This window comes from Podarcis cretensis (genome assembly GCF_951804945.1).
Source record: "Podarcis cretensis genome assembly, chromosome: 4".
NCBI classification, from domain to species: domain Eukaryota; kingdom Metazoa; phylum Chordata; class Lepidosauria; order Squamata; family Lacertidae; genus Podarcis; species Podarcis cretensis.
In genome coordinates this window covers 52,774,947-52,801,728 of record NC_137173.1, presented here as the reverse complement: position 1 = coordinate 52,801,728, position 26,782 = coordinate 52,774,947, and the positions used below count along the sequence as shown (strand labels likewise).

Here is a 26,782-nt window from a genome sequence, read left to right as displayed (position 1 = left end):
TATCATTTGTATCTAATCTTTCGACTGGATTCCTGCAATCTTTGGGAGCATTCAATTTTGCAGCCCAGTTCTGAAATTTAGTGTTCATTAGCGTATGAGCAAAATTGATACAGTTATTATTATTATTTATTTCATTTATGAATCGCTTCCTATAAAGCATCTCGAACCAATTTCACAATACAATTAAAGAACACAGTTAGATCACATAAAATTATATGGGTGCCTTGAAGTTAATAGGATAATTATTCTTAAAGCCATTGTGGGAGCAAAGAACCCAATTAATTTTAAAAACAGAGCCGGATAAATGAACACAGCCTGACAAAAATCTACTTTTGGTGTTTTAGGAGCTTACTGGAGTTGCAAAAAGTTCTCTCTCGACTCCAAATGTATTCCTTGAATCATCAAAATGGACAGGACTGGAAATCCATTATCAGGCAGGGCAGAATTGGACTACAGGGTAAGACATTTCCCTTGTGAAGCTTAGATTGCCCACACCATACATTTAAAGCACTTCTGCACCCCTGCAAGAATCCTGGTAACTATAGTTTGTGGTAGCCTTCACTGGCCTAGTACCTTTAAGATGTGTTTGACTAAAATGCCCATCAACCTCAGGCCAGATTTGTGCTACCTGGGGCTGATGGGAGTTGTAGTCCAAAACATGGTAGAGGACCAGTTGGCAAAGACCACTTTGAGGCAAGCCATGGCGGTAAAATGGTTAAGAGTGCTCTAAATGTATGTTGTGGTTGTGACTTTATTCACTTAAGTAAACTTTACATTGATGCACATAAACTACATAAGAGGAAAAATTCTGCCTGAAACAAAATGTGACTGAGGTCAGATATGCTTATGGCATTTTAACTTTCCCCTACAATTCAATCTTTTTAGCAATTGGTAATGATGGTGTACACCAGGGGTCAGCAAACTTTTTCAGCAGGGGGCTGGTCCACTGTCCCTCAGACCTTGTTGGGGGGTCAGATTATATTTTGAAAAAAAATTAAATGAACGAATTCCTATACCCTACAAATAACTCAGAGATGCATTTTAAATAAAAGGACACATTCTACACATTTTACACATTCATGTAAAAACACACTGATTCCCGGACCATCTGCCGGCCAGATTTAGAAGGCGATTGGGCAGGATCCAGCCCCTGGGCCTTAGTTTAGTGTAAAGAAACCCAGTTACTTTGCTGAAACCACCACTATGGCTTGCCCTGTGGCCGTCTCTGGTGGGGGCAGGTGCTGTTAGCTGTGCTCTCTGCTTTTGCCTCCTCTTCAGTCTGACTGTTGCAGACAAATTCTGGCATTCCTCAGGCTGGGACTCAAGGCGGCTTACACAAATTAAAACAGCACAGATAAAATACAGAAGGCTAAGAACATATAAAACATAATAGTTAAAAATCAAATTAAATTGTAATTATAATAGAATTAAAACAATATAAAAACAAATCTATTAAAATACAAATGGCAAAAACAGCAGAGCACTGTTTCCTTGCAAATTTAATCAGAAAAAAACTAACACAAGATTCCTTTCATCTGAATACCCCCTTGGAACTTGGCAATTGCTCTTGTAATTGATTTATGGTTGTTCTTTCTTGACCCTTCTAGAGCATGGGGCTAGGTTCTGCTCTTTCCTAGCCACTGAGTTTGTACTGTTAGACTGCCATAATAAAAGTTTACTCCTTTACTTACAAAAAACACCCCATGATAGGACCTGCCATGCCTCTTTCTCCTGTATATTTCTCACTGTGTCCTTTATGCCTCCTTTCCTATTTCTTTAAGACTTGTCTCTTCTTTGCCCTGTGGCAATATGCAGTTTTGTTCCCCTTTCCCAGTATTTTTCCATCTCAGTTTGCTGGAGCAGTCTTCTTTCTTACTTCCTGGTTCAGTCAAACAGAAGATGAGATAAAATGGTTCCAGAGCTCAATACCTTAAAACCTTCAGGAAATGGAATTCCATGATTGAATGAACCTCAATTTAAATTTTTTAAAACTCCTCACTTTACACAGAAAGCAAGCACTTGGGGAATTTGAAAGGGCATGTGGGTGTGTATGCAGAAGACAATTTTTGAGAGCAAAACTTTCTGAAAGCATCAGGAGTGTGTTCAGATCATGCATGAGGAGCATCATGGACTACAGTCATGTCTACTTAGTGATACACTGTTTATCCTTCCATCTTTAAAATGAGTTGGAAAAGTGTTGGAGTTTTCACTTCAGCATGCCCTTGATACTGCTGTCACTTAGTAATTGATACTTAAGAAATAATGTATCTAAAGAAGTATGGCTATTATATGTGTGCAGCATATGTTGGACCTCCTGAGGTGTTAGCAGGCACAGGAGTTAATTGTTTGGTAGGCTTAATAAACAGAATCACTGCACAACAGCTTATTTTAGGTCTTGTCTAGTGGTAACAAAGTGTGACCTTTTTGTTTCTTTTCAGCTGCCTAAAAAGTCACCATGAACCTATCATTAAGTATCGAGTTAGTTGTGTGTTGAATGCTCTGATTTTGCAACCCTAAATCAAATCCTGCTATTGGAATACAGTATTAAAATTAGGCAGACTTCATAAATACGCACAATGTGTTTAGAAAGACTGTCTCAGAACTTGGACCTACTCCTTTTTCTTTGTCAGTGGCAGCGGATAAAAAACTTCAACCTTGTGCCCTCTTCCTAGGGAACAAGTTCCTCTTTTCACAGTGTGATATACGTAATTCTAATTCCTAAATAAGCATAGGCAGTGGCAGGCTGCAAGAATCACAGGGGATAAGGGAGTGGCTAGCAATGAATGTGGAGATATGGAGCATTAGGGTTGCATTGTATTCTAAATCGCTTTGGGATTTACACTCTGTGAAGCCGAGGCAGGCAAAGACTGCCTAGCTGGGGCTCCTTAGCTCTGGGAGGAGGTGTATGATTCCTCAGCTGGCGTAGACTCAGAACAGGTGAGGGTCAAGCCCAGATGCTTCAATCAGCATGCAAAGTATAAAAGGGCAGCGGATCTGAGGTGCTATGTCTGTCTAACTGCCCAGGTTGATGGACCTTGGCTTGGATGCTTCTGACAGCATCTCTCTGATGAATGTTTGCTCTTCTGTCCCTGATGCTGATACAGCAGATTAAAATTTGAGGCCATTAGTTCTTCTTGTCCTTAATGATGTAGAGATACACATTGTCAGTCCGAGGAAAGTACGGTATACCAGTTTTTCTGGAAGTCTGTGACAGCGCTTGATAGTGTCCACATGCAGAAGTGGTTGGGGCAGAAAAGGAGGGTTATAGCTATTTCCCCCTTCTCTCCAGTACATTCAGGTATTGAATTTCTTTGTAAACAAGAAAGAAGTCAAGAACGGTGTCTGCAGCCCTGCTAATGCTGAATATTTTTTTTTATTCTCAAAGGTGCTCTGAGAAAGCTGCATGCAGTTATAATGAGGATATATATATATATTTCTCCCACTTCTGTAAAATATGTGGCAGAATGAAAACAAGTTTGCATGGAGAAAGCAACAAAACTATGATTTCTTTGCTGCATTTATTAAATTTCACATGTTTTGAATTATTGCCCCTTTGACCTATGTAAGTGCTTCATCATTTTGGAGGAAATTCAGGGGAGCTGAATAAATAGCACCACTGTCAAATGTTTTTAGAAAATGTTGGTGGTTGACTGTTTTATCATCATTGTATTGTTTAATTTCTGCTTTATTGTGTTTTAAATTGCATTTGTAAAATGCCCTAGGACCCTATTTGGATGAAGAGCTGTCAAAAAGTTAATAAATAAAAAGTATTTCTGACATTAAAAACCCAAAAATTGTTTATTTCAACCATTCTCTTATTCTGTCTCATAAAAACACCTTCTATGTTTAGCTACTTTGAGCAATGATAATTTATCTTAAAGGGGTCACTGAATTGTCTGTGTGTTACATTGCAAGATGATTAATTGATTAAAAGCCATTTTAAACATTATTTTACGCAAAAGACTTAGGATCCATTCACAGATCATTTAATGAGATATAGAAAGGAGAAATGAATCTTCCCAAAGTAAGCACATACTAGGTCGGATCTTGGTCTTCAGAAGGCCCTAGACTCTGAATAGTTTCCCTTATGCCTACAATGTGAAAATAAAACCTACATTAATTAAAATTGTGCATTCAATTTCCAAATGGTATCTTCTGCCTCCTCTTTTGTTGGCAATATGGACATCATGCACACCAATACAATGCCCTTATTTTTACAGAATTTTTATAATTGTCATAAAAACTGAGACCAGAACCTAATTATTATTATTTTATTTCAGGTCATGGAAAACAGGTGCTTAATGGATAACACTAGCGAATGAAATGACCAGGTAGGATGACTCCAATCAGATATCTAAAATCTACAGGGTTCTGCTCTCGGTATTTTTCTCTTATGACACTGGGGTGGGGGAAGCAAATAACATGAAAGGATAAAAGGAAGCACACCTGAGTTGGTTGTGCTTTCAAGGTCCTAAGGTTGCATAACATTCAAATACGACCGTGTGCCATGGTGTTGAGTTGTGTATGTTGTTGTCTCAGGACCTGGAACAACCTGTGTTACAAGTCACTGCTGGAATGAGTTGAGAGTGGAACAAATGGTCTTGCCTTTGGGTGTTCTAAACAAGGATGAAAAAGAAGAAATGCAGCTCAAATATACTTCATTCCCCACCAGCCCCACTGGGTTAGAACACCCAATGCCACTTTAAGGCAATTGGATCAAGCAGTTGCTTCATAAAGTCAGAGAAGAGCCTCAGGATGATTGCAGAGTCTGGGTTGGCTCATCTGAGGAGTGGTGGTCCTTGAGGCATTGCAGTCATATCATGTGTAGGCTTCTTCTCTGCAGATGTCTGTGCTAATGTTTAGAGCTTTGTAGTCTGTAGCTGTTGAATACACAGTTAGACTAATCTCCATGTGGCCTTGTAAATCTGGTAGTAAAATGAAAATAAAGTTGGCTAGGTTTCTAATAGTGTAAAGGACTGGAGCCTTGTTCACCCATTTGGAGAATTACATATGGTAGTTAATGACTCAGTGAGTCTACAAGTCCAGTGGATTAGTTAGAAATCATGACACTAATATTATCTGTTCCAGGCAAGATGCACACAAGGGACTCATGTATCTGGAAGGGTTCCCCTTTCATTTCAGTGGAATGAGTCCATTCATATAGGTGAACCTGTCCCTCCTATTGAAATTAATGGGAAGTTCTTGGAGCTCAGCACACCTTGCTTTACCCTGCCTTCTAGAGCGGTGTTTAATCTGTTACTACTGATTGGCTAACAAACTGCAGCACTTTGCTTGTTTACAGTATAAAAATGCATACTGAACAAAACTTTATTTCGACTGATAGTTTTTTTGAGTTGCCCCAATAACATCTTCCAGACATAAAAAAAACCAAAACCTTAGGCATTTATTGTATTATTCTCCCCCACCTTTCTTGATATAGATAGAGGTGGGGAGTATCAAGCCCTAGAAAGGCACACACACTTTAGGAGAAATGAGGTTTTAATGTTGTTGGCACTGAAAAGCAATAGAGTGAATTACAACAGCAGTGGGAATAGCAACCAGTCATAAAAGCAAGCAAGAAGTAGTGCGTCTTTTTCTAGTGATTTGGGATTAAACGGGCATACCGTTCCATTTTGCTCATTAAGATTAATATGCAACAACAACTTTAAACGATAATTTCCAAACTTTTGTTTGCCTGTAATTTGTAACGGCAATGTGCTTACAATCCAAGCGTTCAATAATTTAGCGACCATAAAGCTAAGTGTGTGGCTATTTACTTTTGCTGCCTGATGTATATTCATTATAAAGCGAAGATTTTTCTGAAACCATTGCAAAACTCTTTGTGGAAGCCTAGCACTATAAAAGACTCATTGCTGTCTAGGGGCGTAAAGTTCTAGAGAAAAGGCAAGGATCCAGAAATGAAATACTCAAAATAACAACCAAAAATATCTTTGAGATAAGCATGTGTGTTCATAAAAATAATCTAATAGCATGCATATAGTTAGGATAGCCAGGTGCTCTAGTTTGCAAAGGATAGTCCCTCATTTGCAAACTGCTTTGATGTTTTACAATTATAAAGTGGCATAAAAGGTTGTAAAATAAATAAATTAGAGTCCTGTATGTTTTAAATATAAAAACAGTAAGAAGGGAGATCTGCAGGGGCTTGAATCTTGCCAGCCAACATTTAGCACCTAAAGAGCAGACTGAGAAGCCACCTGGTCCCCTTCTTCCCCACTGCAGTTTGATATATTTCTGTAATATATTTGTTCATGCTTATACATATTAATAAGCACATGTGCTATGTAAGTGACTATCCTTCATTCAGCTAGATATTCTGCAAAAAATAATAAGGAAAACCCCAGCGCCACCCCTTTCAGAGAAGCACCCCCATCCCGAAAGGTCAAGGGTCAGTGAAATCAAAGTGTTTCTGTTCTTAGTGTCAGTAATTTCAACAAAGTCAGGATAGGGAAACTACACTGAAGGCAGAAAGAGAAGAAAGAGAATCTACAGCTGCTGAATTTATTTAAGGATTGTAAGGATTTATATGCCTGCTTTCAAAACAAAAGTTTATCCAAGGTGGGTTACAAACAAATACCTTAAAATTCTTTAAACTCTAAACTGAAAAAGCAGCACAAAAACCATTGAGCAGTAAAGCTGAGGAGTATCTGGTCACTCGAAACAGCAGATAAGACCCATAGATAGCAAACTATTACATAGCCCTTCCTGGTCCTCATTTCTCATTGGCTATGGAGCTTTTGAAGACAGGAGTGCCTGGCGTGCTCTGGTCCATGGGGTGACGAAGAGTCGGACACGACTAAACGACTAAACAAACACAAACAAAACATGGAGCTTTTAGGCCAAATTGTACATTACGTTATTCATATTGTTTTCCTTCAAGGTCTTATCTTTCACAAATACCAGGTCCAAGACCACCAGTTTAGATAGAGATCCTGGCATGGGGTAGGTGGCTTTAACCATTTGCTCCCTCCTGCAGTCTCACTGGATCCAATGAAACACCGTTTTCAAGCCCAGTTGCAGCATGGTGGGGAATTATTGGTGGAAATTGCCAAGCATTGCAAAGGGAGGGCTAACACTTCCCTCCCCAGCTGCATCCCATGTGAAAATGCCCCCTGTTTGGCAATAAAGCTGTTTTAGCTCCAACCAAATAGCTACCATAGCCTAATGAGTCTATGATAACAGTTTGGTTCAAATTGTCATTGCAACAATGTTCCCCAACAGTATGTGTTTTCATGTGGCAAGGGCTAGCTGAGGTTCCTACTTTTCATCTGATGTGATTGTAGTGCTTGGTTTCTTAATTAAGCTTATTTGCTTTATAGGGAAACCCCCCCTCCAACCTCATCTTGTCCATTAATGAACTAACTCTGTGAGTTCCATAGCTTGCACATTCCTGCCAACAGATATTGGTTCAATGAACTCATGCTTTCTCTGTGAGTTTCTGACAAAAGCAAACAGAATGACAGTTTCATCTAATAAAAGTGCTATTGCCTATGGATGGAAAAGGTCAATTAAGTCATCACTTTCAAGTTCGTGTCAATACAAGATTGCTCTCTCATGCATATTTATCAGTGTCTTGTCAACTCAAGATTTAGAACTACTGTACATACTGATCGTAAGACCTACTGAAACAAAAAACTCAATAAAGTCGTATCTCGGCTACCGAATGCCTTGGGAGTCAAATGTTCCGGCTCCCAAATGATCGAAAACTGGAGGTGAGTGTTCCAGTTTTCAAATGTTCTTTTGAAAACCGAAGGTCCGATGGGGCTTCCATAGCTTCCGATTTATCAGAAGCCACGCTTTGGAAGTCAAATGTTTCAGATTGAACAGACTTTCAGAAAGAATTCTGTTCAACTTCCAAGGTATGACTGTAGTTAGTTAGGCAGTAGTTAGGATGAGGCCCCATGGTTGTCACTGAGACTAAAGCACATGAAGGAAGGGAATGTTTTTAAAGGCTAATAGCAGTTTGGGGTCAGGAGTAATTTTAATTTGGATCACAGATGGGGACGGTGAAATTTCCTCTTCACATTTGCTGCAGTGACAATAAATTCTGATGTGCATGCCTAGTATTAAACCTATAAAACCGGACCTGCTTCTAAGTAATGTGTTCAGCGTAACATGCAGTTGGGTCCTGAGACAATGTGTGTCAGTTTTGATGGAAAACGCCTTTTTCCCTCAATGTGAGTTGAAATAAAAGACTCCTTATATGTAGAAAGAAAGAAAGAAAGAATAGTTTTGAAAAAATATATTTGCCTAAGGTATGGTTTAAATGAAATGCAGAAAGTTCACCAAGAACTGAGTGTTGGATGCAGGGGTCCAGGGGGTTGGGGTCATGTTTAAGTCAGGTTTCCAGTGCCGGTCCCTGCAGCATTACTACGTCAGGGATTCATATCTTCGGGGCATCCTGTGGAGCATGTGGAATCCTGCACAAGCAAGTTATTGTTACACAGAGCCATGTTTAAATGAAGCTACTAAAACGCTGGCAAATTCTCATGAGGACTTTTTAAAATGTAAGTCCTCATGAAAATTTGCCATGCTTTTAAATTGCATTTCTCCTGATTCACAGATTTGAAACACATTTTTGCAAGCAATCTCCAATAATATAATACATTTTATATGTTACGCAGGTGGCGCTGTGGGTTAAAGCCTCAGCGCCTAGGACTTGCCGATCGAAAGATCGGCGGTTCGAATCCCTGCGGCGGGGTGCGCTCCCGCTGCTCGGTCCCAGCGCCTGCCAACCTAGCAGTTCGAAAGCACCTCCGGGTGCAAGTAGATAAATAGGGACCGCTTACCAGCGGGAAGGTAAACGGCGTTTCCGTGTGCGGCTCTGGCTCGCCAGAGCAGCGATGTCACGCTGGCCACGTGACCCGGAAGTGTCTCCGGACAGCGCTGGCCCCTGGCCTCTTAAGTGAGATGGGCGCACAACCCCAGAGTCTGTCAAGACTGGCCCGTACGGGCAGGGGTACCTTTACCTTTACCTTTATATGTTATTTTCATGAATATATGCATTATTATGCACACTTTCCCATAATATATGCATTTTTTGTACACAGTATATGACTAGAGAGCTTCATTGCTACATCTCGATCCATTTAATTTATTTATTTAGCAAAGGTTACATACTGCTTAATCAAAAATATGTCTAAGCATTTAAAAATAGTCTCAATAATTCCACTGCGTGTATTGTTTCAGGAAGGGCAAGCCCCACTATGTTTCATTATCAACATCACCATCAGTTAAACAATTTATTTAAGTCCCATTAAACTAAGACAATCTTCAAGTTCTGTTTTTAGTTGTGAACTTCTTAATAGACTCTTCTGCTAAGCACATTTTTATCTGTATGTTTTATTTTATCATTTTTCTGTTTGTTTTCTTACTCTGTGCAATTCTCAGCATCTGTCCCTGGATCTACAGTCATGGACCTACAGGATATATCAGCTGGCAGTGTAGCTGGTTATCGGGGTCAATCACCTTGCCAACTTGTGCTGGGTGGGACTCCCCCTCCCGGTACACCAACAAAATTCTCAGCGCTGAGTCCTCTGTGGGCATCATATTTAGCCCTGATTTAACACAAATCAATATAATCACCACCCAATGGGACTGAATGCTGGGTTGTTGCTGTTTTATTATCCATGTAGCAACTTTTTGTTCATTCAGACTATTCTTGCTAGAATGGAATGATTTTGTTTTTATTCATTTGTGAGATTTGGATATTCATGGTATATATCTACACTACCAATAGAAGTGTAGTGTCCAGATCAAGTAATAGTACCACTGTATTCTGCCTTGGTCAGACCACACATGGAATACTGTGTCTAATTCTGGGCACCACAATTTAAGAAAGATATTGACAAGCTGGAACATGTGCAGAGGAGGGCAACCAAGACTATCAAGGGTCGGGAAACGAAGCCTTATGAGGAACATTTGAAGGAGCTGGGTATGTTTAGCCTGGAAAAGAGGAAACTGAGAGGAGATATGATAGTCATCTTCAAATATCTTAAGGGCTGTCACACAGAAGAGGGAGCATGCTTGTTTTCTCCTGCTCTGGAGGGTAGGACTCAAGGCAATGACTTCAAGTTACAAGAAAGGAGATTCTGACTAAACGTTCGGAAAAACGTTCTGACAGGAAAAGCTGTTCGGCAGTGGAACAGACTCCCATGAGAGGTGGTGGACTCTTCTTCCTTGGAGGTTTTTAAACAGAGGTCAGATGTTCATCAGTCATGGGTGCTTTAGCTGAGATTCCTGCATTGTAGGGAGCTGGACTAAATGACCCTTGGATCCCTTTGAACTCTATGATTGTATGATTCTATAAAACATAATTTAAAACATTAAAGAAACACTAGTTAATACTGGCTGGTTTAAAGAGAAATTCATATTGTGATGGCTTGTTTCCAGAAGACATTTAAAACAAGACAGGGATGGTTCTACAATCAGAGTTCCATGGAGCAGGGCCTGCCACCCTAGAGACTTAGTTCCTAGTGAAGGCAAACTGAACCTCAGGGGCATGGGGAACCACCAAAAGCTCCTCTATTGGAGAAACTCAGTGATTGAGGTATAGCACAAGGGCTCAGACAAAATCTGTTTTAGTGGAGGGCCTTCCAAAACAGCATGGAAGGTGGGGGGGCTGCGGGGGGGGGGAGACGAGAAACAGGAGGAAATGGCCTCCCCCTCTCTTAACATTAGTAGACGCCTTAGTTGGATCAAATGTTGTTCCGTGAGTGGAACATCCGCAATGGATTTCACCTAATAAAAATCAGAAGCTGTGGTGTAGAAGCATTTCAAACCTTGCATAAAAGTCCAGGGCATGGAGAGCTAAAACAAATTTCTTACATTATAGCTGTGTGTGTAGGAAGAGGAAATAAGGTTTGACACAATGGCAGTTTTATTCACTTAGACAAAGGAAGGCTGTCTCTGTGTGTATGCATGTGTAAAAGAGACAGAGAAGGAACAATGTTTTGTCTATATTTGGAGAGTGTTTTTGGTTGGCTGCAGCATTCGTCAACAATTTAAAGTGAGTTGGCCCTAGCAGGGGTGCAGACACACTCCATTAAGGTTGAAAAATGTCTTGGGCTGACATTGGGACAAGCTCACTAGCGCTCATTCACTTCCTACCTACCAAGCCACAATCTGACATTGAAGTACTAAAGGAATAGAGCAAGAGTTCCCAGGCTGAAATTTCTGCTGTTGTTATGTCGGAGAGCTGCTGGGGGCTTTTGATCACTCTTTGAAACCACAAGTATAGTACTGGGCACGCAGTCTTCTGCAGTGGTTGCAGTTCTTCCAATTGCAGGTGAGGAGGTTTTTGATAAGAAGTACTACCTTTTTTATATTGCAGCAGTTTTAATTTATACAGCACAATCACATAATTAATTTCAGCAGGTAGCTGAAATTATACAAGGTTTCTGAATATCCTATATAAATTCAGAGTTGGAGTGGGTCTGCATCATGCATTCATTACTTGTACTTTTTAACAGGACTGTTTCTTAGTGCCTTATCTTAGTTAAGGCAGATTTGGAAGACTTGAGGGGAAGATGTTATTAGGTGAGGAGTTACAGGGCAGAGAACATTGATTTCAGTTATGAGGCGGAAATGGGCAAAAATCCAGGCTGCAGTACTTCCCTAATTATGCATTTATTGATTTGATAATGAGCTGAATATGGATTGCACCATGTATTAATCCAGAGGAAGCTAACATCAGGCTTACTGGCAGTATCTGGCCCTATAGGCTCCCTTTGATCAGCTTTCTCCATCCATTCTTCAACTGGAACTGGGCCTCTCATATAACCAAGATCTGAATGCTGGCAACTTCCAGCTCTGCCACCACATCTAAAAAGTCAGTGAGTTCGTGGGCTGCTAATATGAGAAGCCAGGCAACCAAGGCAGAGGCTGGGATGGAATTCTGACCCAAGAAGAAGGTGGCTCCAGCCTCTACCCTGAGGATATGAAGCCACGGCTATAAATTCTAGCACAATTCACCCTGCGTGCCACCAGCACAAAGCTAGGATTAGAAATGCATGTCAAACCAAAGCACAATGATCTTCTTCACAAACTCCACACCCAAGTTACCAGAGCATAGAATGTGCATATACATAGCATATTATCAAGGACTGAGGCTAGAAATTGCTCTTTTTACCCATTACACAGCTTGTGACGGCACATGTTTTGCTTCTTCCAACTCCAGTCAGTTCCTGCGTAGCTTGCATCAGGAAGTACTTCACAGGTGCACAGTTGGGAGGGGAAAGGAAGCTGGATTCCAGCTGGGGCCAAAGTTAGGAACATGGGCTGAGCCTGCTGGATCACATGGAAGTCCCATGTGGTCCAACATTCTGGAATCACATTGACCAACCAGATGCCTGGGGGAAGCCCCAAAGCACTCTGCAACAGCACTCTGCCCACCTGATTCCCAGCAGCAGTTGATAGTTGGATCAGTCTTTACTTTAAACCATACTTTCAGCTCTTATGCTAATAGGGTATTTATCAATCTTTTAGTACCCACAGACATCCTTTTTATTGCTGTCAGGGCAGTCGTATGCAACCCGGCCTTCAAAATGATTTGCACCTGCAAAAGTTTTGGGGCAGTTATACTACTCTGTTTCCAATTAGTGCTTAGCCTTGATTTATTTCTGAAATCCTGTAACCTTTTCATACTACAAATGTCCTGGGTTTGGTTTTTTTTTGTCCTGCTTTCATTGTGCAGTAGCCCTTCTAGATAGCAATAATGTGATAGCGTTGCAGAACAACTAATAAACCTCTAGCACGCTGCAGATTCCACCAACAATATGTTCATCTGGAGGGACCGAAATCCAGGGGCAAGCTCTTAACCCATGTACAAGCTTTCAGTATTACCTCAGTTGTTCTTGACAACAGTAACCCTATTCTGTTTGATCAGCTTGTTCCACTAATATTTACAAACTGTGATATTTGTGTAAAGCTACTTATATGTAAGATGCGAGCAGGAGAAACTGGCTTAGGCTTGTTATGTGATCCCCCTGCCACCTCACCTCTCTCCGGCTGAGTTGCTGCTGTGTACCAGGATGGAGAAGGGGCATGGTGCCAGCCAATCTGGTATTCCTGCCAATGCAGTGCCCACCTCCACCTCCCCTTTACTGTTGCAGCATGCAGCAGGGACTCAGCTGGAGGGAAGTCAAGTGAGCAGTGCAGGCTGGTCATGCTGTCCACTACTGTCTACACCGATTGGCAGCAGCTCTTCTGGATGCCAGACAGGGGTCTTTCCCAGCCCCTACGTAGAGACACCAGAGACTGAACCTGGGGTCTTCTGCATGCAAGGCAGGTGCCTTACAACTAAGATGCGGCTGTTCCAAAGATGAATTTGCCTGTGGAGTATACTTCAGCACATCCACAGTAGTGTTTTGAGAGTTTTACACAACTATTGCACATCACAAAAATATTTTAAGGAGTTTTCTATGCAAACATATCCAATCATAGACTAATGAGCACAACTGTAGTTGAACGCTCCTGTGGGTTTTCTCTTTGGCTCGTTGAAAGTTATTTGGGGTGGAAACTCAATGCTTGTTTACAGATTGTATATTAAAGCCATTTGGCTCCATTTCAGAATGTTTATGTACTATCTAACATTTTGCCAGGAGGGAAAATATAAAGGTAAATGACAGAATTTCTTCAGAGACACAGGTGTGCCTTCCAGAAAGAATTTTTCTGGTTGCAAACCCTGTTGTGTTTGACCTTCCACTGGCTTTGAAAGTTGTTAAACCTGATAGATAACTCCATCCTTTCCAAATGATGGGGGCAGTGGAATGCTCCACTCCAAGCAGTAAGGAAGCAGCCGAGTGCTAACCAGCATGCATCTGATTCAAACTGGTCTGAATTAGCAAGCGTTTCTGCAGGTGACAGCTGCACAAGCTGCTCAAGAAAGGTTTCTCTTCTGCAGATGACCTGAACCTGCAAAACGAACAAACACCCTAAGCCCTGTGCTTGAACAGAACATATCTGGAGCCCTGTTCTGGAATGAAGAGATGGCTGCCGCTTCTGCTGCTTTGCAGTTTGCTGGACTGATCCTTGGAGGCATTGGCGCAGTTGGGACTTTCGCCATCACGGGCATGCCCCAGTGGCGAGTGACTGCTTTCATCGAAAGCAACGTGGTGGTTTTTGAAACCTCCTGGGAAGGCCTGTGGATGAACTGCATACAGCAATCTAACATCAGGCTGCAATGCAAGGTCTACGACTCCCTCTTGGCTCTGCCTCCTGACCTCCAGGCTTCAAGGGGTCTGATGTGCGCAGCTTCAGCCCTGGCGTTCCTTGCTTTTGCAGTCGCTGTCCTTGGCATGAAGTGCACAAAGTGCACAGGAAATGACGACCGAATAAAAGGGTATATTTTGCTGGCAGGTGGCATCACTTTCATTGTGACTGGCATCGTCGTGCTCATCCCTGTGTGCTTCGTTGCCCACAACATCATCCGAGACTTCTACAACCCAGCCATTCAGCTGGCTCAGAAGCGGGAGCTTGGCGAAGCCCTCTACATAGGCTGGACGTCTGCCTTCTGCCTCGTCGCTGGAGGAGCAATTCTTTGCTGTTTCTGCCGTTGTGAAGAAAAAACCAGAAGCTATCGATACTCAGTGCCTTCACAACGTACAGCCTTCCAGAGCCATCGTACGCCAAGAAGAGCTGAAAGTTCGTACACTAAAAGTCAGTATGTTTAGTCTGCCTTTGATTTACTGTCTTTCCAAGGGAAGTATCCTTTCTGATCAAACTTGGATTCTAGAAGAAACTCTGCTAGTACAGCACGCTGTGTACAATGGAGCAAAATCCAGGAAACTGTCTGTGACCTCTAAGACAAAGCAAGCTCTAGAACACAAGGGAACGTCTTCAGATATTTCAGAGCAGCATCAGAAATTCGAACTGAATATTGTCCAAGGTTTTTGTATTTTTTTATTAGCATTTATTAAGGGGAATATGTTTTCATTCTAATAGTAATTTGAAATTGCTTTGCAGTGGGGGGTAGGTTATGTTACAACAAAAATTCTCTCTTACTGAAGTCCACTATGATCAATACTATATTAATATGCAAAATATAGTAGAGGCTCTTATTGGGAGGTGAAGGGGAAAATGAAGGGGGGGGGACTTCTCTAAATCTATATTTGATTTTTTTTTAACCATATAAAGTTTTTATTGAAGTGTTGCTTGGCTGTGTAAAAAAAGAAGAGGAGTGATGTGCTTGAATACTTTAAAATTTCAAAGTTTTCAAAGTATATATTCTACATTTCCTGAAAAAAAAAATTGCCCAATAGTACTAACACTTCTTAGTAGTGATAAAATGTTGTGTGCTTTCTTTTCTTGTTTTTCAATCTAACTATATTCTACCATTATTTTCCTGCGCATTATTGTTTGTTCTGTGGGAAAAGAGTTTTAACACATTTTAATAAAAATATTTTAAACTTCATCTGTTTCGTGTGACCTTCCTGGCGATTTGCAGGGTGCACTAGGCAGAATTGTAAAGAATACGTAACCACAATAACATGCAGAATGGCAGCCATGAAGAAGCATGTGGCAAGCTGTCCTGTAGGAGAATTCTAATGCAGTTTGGCATCTTTCTGGAACTGTATGTGGCAGATGGAAAAATGCACAAATACTACAAATCCAAGTATAAACACTATCTAACAAGGTTTGCCGTGTGTGTGTGTGTGTGTGTGTGTGTGTTTGTGTGTGTGCATGCATGCATGCAATACTCACAGTGCACTTTAGCTTAGTTCATTTGACAGGTCTGTAGGGAATGCAAACCATTCATGTTACAATAGCTGCTAAGACTGCTTGCAATTTTTAAAAAGGTTAACTGAATTTATAATCAGGTGAGTCACATAGCATATAACTAGAGTTTTCTGAGCGTACTCTACATTTTTTGCTATTCCAGTCTTTCCACCAGCTGAACTGGATGCCAGCCAATTCCCTCCCTTCCACAAGACTTCAGCAAATTCCCCACCCCAAAGACTTCAGCACTGCAGTAAATGTTTCTTATCTTGACTCTCCACCCTGTCCTACTTCCCACCCCCACTGCTGTGCAGAGTTCTTTCCCAGAAACATATTCAAAGTTACTCTATTGGTTTGTTACTTATAGAGGTATTGGTCATATTTATGTGACAATGTCCTGATATGTTGAAGATAACCTTGCTCTCTTTAAACTGCAGCAGAATGTTATGTGTGCCATGCTGAAGAACTAACAAAATGTCCTTTAACTGTGGAAATGCTTTCCACTGTTAGATTATTTTCATACGGGAGCAATTTTGTGCAATCTAGCTGAGTTAATGTCAGGGCCCAGGGAGGAGCAAATTAGCACACACTTGGGCCCTGCTCGCTTGCCTTGTGGTCACCCAATTCTACTGGCACCACCACCCACCACCTGGCAAGGCTCCTCAGGACTCCAAGAAACCTGTCTCACCCTCATGCCTCACTCTGAGCCACGGTGTGCTTCCTCAAAGTGAAGCATTCTGGCTGAGGGGCCCAGGAAAGTCTAGCCATTTTGCTGTGGCTAGAAATTGTTTTTGTTTAACCTATAACTTTTATTTTTTTATTATTTAATCAAGTAACTTTAGTAGTAAGAGCTAGGCACACAGGAGGCTGAGGCAGAGAGATCATGTATGCTGCTGCATTAGCAATAGCAAAACAATGTTTATAGCAAGTGGGGTGAGAAGAAGAGTGAGGATGGCGGATACACAACTCCATACCCTCCAACATTTCTCCGATGAAAAGAGGGATAGTCCATTCCAGAAGGATAATTTCACTATTTATACCCCACACATTTTATCGGGCTGCCCCAGTCACTCTGGGCAGCTTCCAACATATATAAAAACATAATATAACATAAACATTAAAAAAAACTTTCCTGTACAGGATTGCTTTCAGACAGCTCATGGGTCGGATAACTTTGTACCCTCCAACATTTTGCCAATGTAAATAGGGACAGCCTAAGGAAAAGTGGGACATTCAGGGATCAAATCAGAAACCAGGATGGCTTCTCTAAATCGAGGACGTCCCTGGAAAACAGGGACACTTGGAGGGTCTGCATCTCAGGCAGTGCAATGCTCTTTGTTTGCTCTGTTTACTGCTGGATTCCAGGAAAATTGTTAGAACTGGGAGGAGTGACAGAAACAGCTTGCCATGTGCAACAGCCTCTATCTATTTGCATTTCCAAATGACTAACATTGCATGTGTGAAATAGATGTAAGAACATGTTCCAGGAATATCAACTTAGCTGGGAGCATGCAGTCTCTGGGAGAGTTAAAACATGAGGATGGCGGGTTTACACTGATTCACTGGGGCAATAAATTTTCTGTCCCATTTGGCAGCCCGACAGAGCCTCTGCTAAATAGCAAAGCAGTAATGAGAGTGGGAGCTATCCCTTCATGGGTTTTCCACAGAATAACCTGGTTTGCAGTCGAAAACTGGAACCAGGACCTCAGTCTTTTCTCTTTTACACCATAACAATAATGAAGATTGTTACTCAACTTTGTTTTACAGGTTTGCTGGTTTGCTAAAAAAATAAATAGCAAACTAAACCCACAATATTCTTTGGAATTCTGGAGAAAACATTCAGATATAGTCTATGTTTGTGGCATTCACAATACCTTTACACTCATCTGTCCTGCTACTATTTCACTCCCCTCAGGCTTCAATACCAGTAATTATTCTATCATTTGAGATGACAAGAGTGTCTTTCAGCAATGGTTACACCTTACACACAAAAATAAACACAATCTTCTTTTTAGTTGGTGCGGTCTAATGCTGTTCCTCAAATATTTCAGCTCTATTGCAAATGTTAGCTACAGAGACTGGTATGTGAGCAGCTTTAGTTCGTCAGGTGGCTCACCTGACTACCAATTTTAATTGCCTCTCTGTCACAAGTCATGAGGAACTTGGGCAATTTAAGCAAGGGCGAATGTATCCCTGATTCCTAAACAAACAAAAAACATAATACCTTTGAAGCCTCCAAGAAGGAAGGGCAAAAATGCACTTGCCTAGTAGGTGCCATCTTCCGAGGTAATCCGTGAGGCAGTTTTTCTGAGGCAAGCTGCTGAAAACAAGAAATTGCAGAGACACTGTGGCCCTGATACAATTTGAGACAGCTTTGTGGGGAGTAAAAGAGGGAACATTAAGAGTTTTGTTTTTCACATTAATGTTGCTATACTGTGCCCCAAGTTTCATTATTTTTATGACAGTTTTGGGGTTTTGGCACTCAAAAGTCTGCTTAACCTGAATGCCTTCATGCTATTCAAATTTACGCCATCAAGAAAGTGACATTTCCCTGGCCTTTGGACTCTACACAGGATCTTTGTAGTGCTACCTAATATATATACATATACACCTTAATATTTGCTTACATACATATGCTTTACAATTCTCCTGGAGAAGGGAAGAATATGGGGCACAATATTATTGTGAGGAGAGAACAAAACTTCACAGTGAGTGCAGAATGAGTCTATGCTACTGCACTCTCAATCTCAAATGCAGGGATTCCCAAACTTTCTACATCCAAGGTCCACTTGAGATGGCTGAAAACTACTGAGCCACCCCTCCCCCCATCACAAAAGGATAGTGCAGGGACAGAGCCAGCTGCAAAATGATGACAGATGGAGACAGAGTTTGGCATAATCAGCTGGCATCCCTTTCTACTGATTTCTACTCCATCTTTTGAAATTGCAAAATCCTTTTGCTATCATGTTTTTCTTGTGGTGTGAAGTTTCAGAGCTCAGCTTTCCACAAGCTTTAGAGGAGACATTTGGTATGAGGTTATTGTGACTCAGTCTCCCCATTTTAAGGAGAATTTGGAGAATCTCAGGGTCTCTTCCAACTCTACAATTCTATGTTACTGTGCTTCCCTATGTATTTTTTATCATTTCTTCACCCATTCTTCTTGAACTATATCTTCCATGCCTCTTCCACAGAACACCTCCCAGTTTCTTCTCTCTCTCCTCCTTGGTCCTTTTATAGCCACATTTTCCTCCTACTCCTGGCTGTTTTTACTCAGCATGCAAGGAGTTGCTAGTGCTGGCACTGGTCCAACCAAAAGCCTATGTCATGGCTGAATGGTGGGGAAAGGCAAGTGAGGAGGCACTGGGCAGGCTGTGGCACCGAGGCCCATCTGAAAGTGGCCGAAGAGCCACTGGTGGGTTGTGGCTCACTGTTTGAGAAACACTGCTCTCATGCATCATTAATAGCCTAGAAATTCCAGACTGCCGAATTACCGTATGTCCCTTTCCTGATAGTAGGCTTACTGATCCAGCAGAGTCTTCCATGATCAGAAAGTGGGCAGGAAATTTTTCTTGGCTCCCCCTTCTGTCTGTACTGGTTCCCCTATCTTCTTTGGAGGGCTGAGGACACAGCAAAGGAGGTGACGGGAGTGGCTGCTGCAAAGGAAACACACATTTCCCCTTTGCAAACTAAGCACATCTCTTGAGAAAGTTGGGCAGAACTTAGAAAAGACATATAGCAGGGTATAGCAGGCAACCTATACCTCTTCAGATGTTGTTGAACCACAGCTCCCACCATTCTTGTCAATTGGGCATACTGGTTGGGACATATGGGAGTTGTTGGCCAACAACATCTGGATGAGCTCAGGTTGCCCACCCTGATTTACATTGTAAAAGTGTGTGTGTGTGTGTGTGTGTGTGTGAAGGTACAGGGTTATAAAGACTAGGACTAGCCACCTGAGAAACAGTTTCTATCCAAATGCTATTTTGGTTTTAAACGCAGTGTAAGGTAGTCTCTATGGGAGTATATTGTATTTAATTATGGAGTATCAGAGTTTTTAGGGGGTTAACCAGGCTGGGATAGCTGGGATAGCAGGCTTGTTGGTTTTTGAATCTCTGATGTAGATTTTTTCAATTTTGTTGTTCTGTTTGACAATAAAGATTATCGTATCGTATCATAGATCCACACACACGTTCATATTCTTTTGTTTGCAGCATTGAAAAACTTCTAAACTCAACCTAAATAAACCTTACAATTTTTTTGTCACCAGTAAATTGTAAATGTGTTTATGTGACGTTTTTAACCGGAAAACGTGATTAAGCTATTGTGCTTTGACACTGATGCAATGATTATTGCTGAAAAATAATTATTAGTGCTGTAATTGGGTATCTAAAATTAGAGCATAATCATTTAATTATAGCATGTTAGCAGCACTTGAACACACAAAAAACAACAATGTCAGGTAGAATATGTCTGGACTCACCCTTGCACAGAATCTGATTGGCCACAAAGGTACTGGGCCTTGACTCACTGTGGAACTTTAGACGAAATATATAGAAGCTCCTTCAGGTTAGGCAGAAGTGGATTTCTTCCTCCTTGTTCTTCAGGATCACAGGCACAGCCCATCTTAAATTCATTTGCCACATGAAGAAACTATGGGAAAGATTCTTATGTTTTGGGGAGAAATGCAAGATCTTCTTTAGAAAAGTATTCCTGAATTATTTTTGCTTGGGCATCACTTTCTGAGAAGCCCCATGGCTTGCTGTGCATTGCAAACTGTGGCCCTGCTGCTTGGGGGCATTGGCATGGTTGGAACGTTAACCGTCACTCTGATGCCACAGTGGAAAGTATCTGCCTTCACAGAAAGTAACATCATAGTCTTTGAGACCATTTGGGAGGGCCTATGGATGGTGTGCGTCAATCATTTCAAGAAGCATCAGTGCAAATTCTACGGATCCTTGTTGGCCCTTCCACCTGCCTTGGAAGCATCCAGAGGACTAATGTGCACAGCATGTGCCCTGTCAGTTATTGCCTTTCTGATTGCCGTTGCTGGCACAAAGTGCATCCAATGTCCTGGCAGTAATGAGCAGATGAAGAACAAGATTTTGTTGGCAGCTGGAGCAATTTTCCTTCTGACTGGGGTCATTGTGCTGATTCCTGTTTCCTGGACTGCCAAAAACATCATCGAGGACTTCCACAATCCAGCAATCCAGTTTGGCCGGAAACGTGAACTGGGACCTGCACTCTATTTAGGCTGGATCACCTCAGCATGTCTAATCAGCGGAGGAGCCATATTTTGCAGCTTTTGTAGCTCTGCAGAGAAGCCTGGAAGATACCGAGATTCATCGCCATCTAGTCGCAGACTGAACAAACCTGAACATATCAGGATGATGCCTCTAAGTGTACATTCTTACGTCTGATTATTTCAGTGTTGCATGTTGACCTTGCTATGGACAACAGCAGAATTCTTTCAACCTATATATACACCTGTGAGGCCAGAGTCACCCAGATCTAATAAACACAACTCAGTTGTGCAAAAAGATTTCCATGCATGGATCTGCTATTTGGATGTGCAGAAGTGTGTGGGATTTGACACACCATAACTATATATTGCTACCCAATGTATTGGCTTCTGCATTAGGCATTGTGTCCACATGGGTAGCAATATGAACACTGCTCTCTGCTGCTCCTGAAGTTCTATGGATCAAGGTGAATATGGTTCTTCAGCATTTTAATGTGACATGCAAGAAACTTTTTTGTTTGTTTAATGTAGCCTAATTTTCCAAGTTATATTAAAAACACAGTGCCCTCAGTTCTTTAGGATTCAATGCTTTTTACAAGTGCTTTCAGTTATATTCTGAACCTGCTAGAGGGCCCTGGCTTCATTTGTGGGGCTCTTTAGGCAAAATATGTTATATTATTACAACTAAAGTATTCTAATCGCAGCTTCTTCCTCTGGTTCTCTTATTCAGTGTAGCAAGCATTCACACAACGAGAACAGAAGGGGAGAAAGAGGTATCTTAAAGCCCACGTAACCATATTTAGTTAATTGGCGGCATTCAGCTTGATGGGTCAAAATTGTTTCAGGAGGTCGTAAATGAAATCAGAGGTGAAGGGAAGGGAAGGGAAAGTGTGCAAGAATAGCCAGATAAGTTCCCTGGAGCTATTTTATCCAGACTCCAGATAAATTTTAATCAATGCAAGATAAAGTTGCCCACAGTTTCACCTAGAAGGAATTTGTTAGTAAATGTTCAAATGATAAGAGACATAAAGCCACAGCTGTCCTTGAATTTTATATGCAATGACTGACTATCCTATATACAGTGGTACCTCGGGTTAAGTACTTAATTCGTTCCGGAGGTCCGTACTTAACCTGAAACTGTTCTTAACATGAAGCACCACTTTAGCTAATGGGGCCTCCTGCTGCCTCTGCGCCGCCGGAGCATAATTTCTGTTCTTATCCTGAAGCAAAGTTCTTAACCTGAAGCACTATTTCTGGGTTAGCGGAGTCTGTAACCTGAAGCGTATGTAACCTGAAGTGTATGTAACCCGAGGTACCACTGTAATAGGGAAGCCCTTTTTGCCAAGTAGCATCAAATTTATTATATCACCTGACTATTCTGTGAGCAGATGCACAAGTTTGTGCGGCAAACTGCATTTCTGGCCCCCAGACCTGGTTAACAAAGGACTATATAAAGCTGACTTAGACCACAGGCCCATTTAGCTCAGTATTGTATACAATGACTGGCAGCAATTTTCAGGATATCAAGGCAGGAGTCTCTCTGAACCTCACCTGCAGACATTAGGGATTTAACCAAAGACCTTCTCCTGGGATCCAGTGGAGGAGGGTGGGATTTGATGTTCTAGTTTTAGGAGTGGAATCCAAACACTGCCACACTCAAATATATTTTTTCATGGAGCGTACAATTTTAAGGAATACCAGGGCTGCTGAATCAAAGACCAATTTTTCATAATTCAGCAAGAGTTTTTTTATAAACTAATTTCAGATCAATCAATATGAATAGATACTAAAAATGGCAGACATACTGCATAAATACACATTTACATTTGAAGAAAGGCAACCCTATCGCTTTTTTTGGAGAGTAAATCAATAGCAAACATTTGCTAGCCTCACTTGTCAGGCTTAATTCATCTTTCTAATGCAGTTATGTACATTTTCTGGTTTCAATAATCTCAGATTACCAGTTATTACAACATTGTGTCACAGTATCGACTTGTCCCTGAATAAATCAACCGTTACATCCGACAGCCTGAACTTTTTTCTTCCAATGCCAGAAAATACATACCGTACCTCAGATGGAATGTGCCAACAGCTGACAAAAACCAGCATCAAACACCATGAAAGTAGTGAAGCTTTGGTGACATGTGACATGGAGAGGGGCTGATAGATACATCTGAAAAACAGTTCTGAGACAGTTGCTACTATAATTCCGGGTCAGAGGCCTTTGCCCAAGTGTATCTTCTGAAAGCTGTGTGGAGGGCGGCAACATGAGAACGGGCATTTTTAGTGGTGGCTCCCACTTGTGGAGTGCTGGCTTCCGGGAAGCATACCTGGCCCCATCACTGTCTATTCTTAGGCACCAAGTGAAAACATTTCTTTTTACCAATGCTTTAGACTCGTAATTCAGAGGACGGTGGCTCCTTGTAGCCTCTTCCAGTGGGTAGGATGTCTTACATGTACCTATATGGTTGTGTTAGTAGGTTTTTATTTTGTTCAGGTTTTAATCTTTATATTATTTTGTAAGTTGCTCTATTTTGTGAAATAGTGACAAGTGCAATTAAAAACAGGAGTCACATCTGTTGCTCCACTGAACAATAGTTTATCTTCAGATTCTAATAGCTCGTATAGATCATAGACCTGATCTCAAATTAAAACATTAGTAAGTCAGATCTATTTTAATTACTGTGCCTTGATTGCGACACCAGTTTCGTTATTGCTTGTGTTCAGAAATACAGGAATATATATTCATTTAAAAATAAATTTATCTCTCCTTCACCTTTAAACCTAGGGCCCCAAGATGAAATTAAAATCATCCATATAAAAGAGACACAAAACCATTACCCAGAAACATAGGAATCTCCTTCTATTATCAGAACTATGGTACATTTAGCTCAAAGGGGCATTTTTTGTAGGGCAGCCTTCCACAACCTGGTGCTCGTCAGTTATTTTGGACTACAATTTACATCATTCTTGGCCACTGACCATACAGGCTGGGGCTTGTGGGAGTTGTAGTCCAAACCATGTGAATGGTACCAGGATGTGTGTGTGTTTCGTAGGGGGTGGGAGGAGAGATTGCCCTATGGTTTCCCTCTCATGTCCATTACTTTAATGGAATTGTTACATGAGGCCAGATGCATCCAGTGTAGTGCTGGAATGTAACTGCCATCATCGGGCCATGTTTGATTCTGTTTATCCTTATCCTGATTCCTATTTAGGAAGTAGGCCCAATTGGGGATGGGGGAGGGAGGTTGGCAGGTGGTGGTTACCTATTCATAAGATTTGCCCCCGTATGCTGGTTACTTTAGCAAATGTAGGTTGGGGAAGGGAGGAGGTGTGACTTCTTTCTACCCTGCTTAAATACATTGGAGTTCTCTGAGGGTTAAAAAGGAGCAGAGAGTCACAAATCAAGCTTCTCCTTTGAAGTATTTACCATTCTCGTCCCAGGTTTCTGAGCTAATGGGAAAATAAGCTTACATGCATGTTTATCTTCCAGCGACATTATGGATTCAGATAATGAAGCTTGCTATCTGAACAAGCGCTGCTAATTAAAATACATTTTAAAAGAGAAGTGCCATCTTGATCAAGGTTTCTTTATCTGATTCAAAGAAGTGGCTGCTTGCCACCATAATGATTTGTACTGTAAATTGAAAAACACAACTGCACCAAAAGAGTTGAATGCAAATGATGGGAAAGTATTTGCATTTCAATACCTTTTGATAATAAAGTATGATTTTTAAACGACAAATATTATCTCAAACAATAGATGTGTTCAAGGTGACTAGGATAACTTCAAAGAAACTTGCTGTAAAAAATACAAGAAAAACCACAAAAAGCATCAGCTCCAATCTTAGAAATAAGTCCCTCTGAGTTCAGTAGGGCTTGGTTCCAAGTATGTTGACATAGGATTGCAATCCAAATATAGCACTGTACTTTGCACAAAGAACTCTCAGTCCCATTCACTTTAGTCCTCCTGCTTCTCAGGATGGTCTGTGAGGGCTGGCAAGAGGTTGTGACTTCCACCTGCAACTCTCAGAGGCAAAAGTGGAATGCTGAAAGGTGACTGAATCTTGCAATGTCTTCAGGGTTCCCAGATACAGAAAGACTTTGAGGAAGGAAATCTCATGATGGCTAGGATTTCCCAGCAATCATAACATTTAGACTAGTGAGACTTGGGAGATGCCTATATCAGATTATTTCCCCAGGTTCAGTCTCATTTGAGGGCAGCAAGCAAGTTCCATAGCCTGCCCACCTGGGATTATCCCAGGTTTTGACTGGCTCCTCTTTGCGGGACTCAGGAAGAAATGTTTCATGCTGCCTCAACTGGCTGATACGGGATTTTTAAAAAACGGTATCTTCCTGCAGTAGTTTTCATGCAGAAAGGATGAACCCTAATTAAAGTTACACTTCCTGCAACAACTTCTAAGGCAGGGAGGAATAAGGCCCATAGATTGTGGGAATTCTGAATCTGTCCTAACACTCTTACCAGAGAAGGGCAACTCCCCAGTGCTTCCTTTAATCAGCAATAGTGTTGGTAGGGGTAGGAGTAGGAGTAGATCTTTTTCACATGTACTGCTAGTAAGCCAAGTGTTTCCCCCTCTTATATTTCTGCATCTGGTTCTTTCTGGCTAAGTGCAGAACCTTACATTTGTCCCTATTGAAATTCATTTTGTTTGCTTGTGCTCAGTTCTCCAATCTGTTAAGGTCATTTTGAATTCTGATTCTGTCTTCTGTGGCATTAGTAATGCCTCCCAGTTTGGTGTCATCTGCAAATTTGATGAGCATCCCCTCAATTCCTTCATCCAAGTCATTTATAAAGCCGTTGAACAACATCGGGCCCAGGAAAGAACCCTGCGGCACCCGACTAGTCACTTTTCCCCAGGATGACAAGTAACCATTAATGAGTACTCTTTGCGGGGGGGGGGGGGGGTCTTGCCCCAGCAAGCTCTCTTCCTGCCATGTGCAGGAATCCTATTCAAATTAATAAACAGCTTTTTCTGTGAAGTGGGAGGAGGGCTGGCTCTTCTAGAAGTACAAATCCAAACCACCCAAGAGAGGTTGTACTATTGTGCTGCTGTCCTTTGAATTCCACTTGCAGCATTAAATACCGTAAAGAGAGTAGAAACTGCCTCATGTCCTATTTATGATCTGCAGGGTTTTGTCTGCAAGGTGACTCTTACCTTGAACCCCAAATAAAAGCTTGTTGGGAAAGATTTTTAAAATAGAAGGAATATATCAGTGACATTTGCACCAAATGTTGACCTAATTCAAAGAAGTGTTTTGAAATCCATGTTACCCAGTTTGGGGGCACGTGCAATCAATTTCAGGTCTCAGTCTCCTGTGCTTATTATATTGCCTATGATTACCAGATGAAAGATGATGGGTAAATCTGCATTTCAATTTCTGTCAGATGCCTAGGTGATGGACAGACTGATCTATGATGTTTTCATTAGAGATTTCATGATGGAGTGCCAGATGGTTCCCTCTCAGAGTGAGAGCTTCAGCCCTCAGACTCAGATATCGCCTTCTGTATTCTTGCATGAATTTTCCCCAATTAGCATGAATCAGAGCAAAAGCTTAACATGCTCAGATACCTTACAATTCACCTGAACAGCGGAAGTCAATCTGTTAATGTAATATGCTTCTTCGTCTGATGCTGCTTAACGTGGGGATTGCAGAGGATCATATAAAACCCATTAGCCTGTTTTCTTTATGCATATAAATTTCCTTCTTCAGCCTATGAAGGTATTGTGATAGTGGTGCATAAGCAGAAGGATTGACACATATTGGGACATTGATGTCAATTCAGTC

At 41.4% G+C, this 26,782-nt stretch overlaps 1 protein-coding gene and 1 pseudogene across 2 annotated transcripts; both read left to right on the top strand.

Annotated features, from left to right (window-relative positions):
- The first annotated feature begins 13,847 nt into the window (after positions 1–13,847).
- On the top strand, positions 13,848–14,978 carry LOC307213846 (claudin-8-like). The gene has a single exon (XM_079972095.1). The coding sequence runs from the start codon at positions 14,007–14,009 to the stop codon at positions 14,688–14,690; it is 684 nt and encodes a 227-aa protein (XP_079828221.1). The 5' UTR covers positions 13,848–14,006; the 3' UTR covers positions 14,691–14,978.
- A 5,508-nt stretch (positions 14,979–20,486) lies between these two features.
- Positions 20,487–21,152, top strand: LOC307214031 (claudin-8 pseudogene; annotated as a pseudogene). The gene has a single exon. The product of its transcript is annotated as a claudin-8 pseudogene (transcript).
- Positions 21,153–26,782: the final 5,630 nt, after the last annotated feature.

What these genes read in the sequence shown, in the direction of transcription:
- LOC307213846 (XM_079972095.1), top strand. Translation starts at nt 14,007, where the DNA reads ATGGCTGCCGCTTCTGCTGCTTTGCAGTTTGCTGGACTGATCCTTGGA.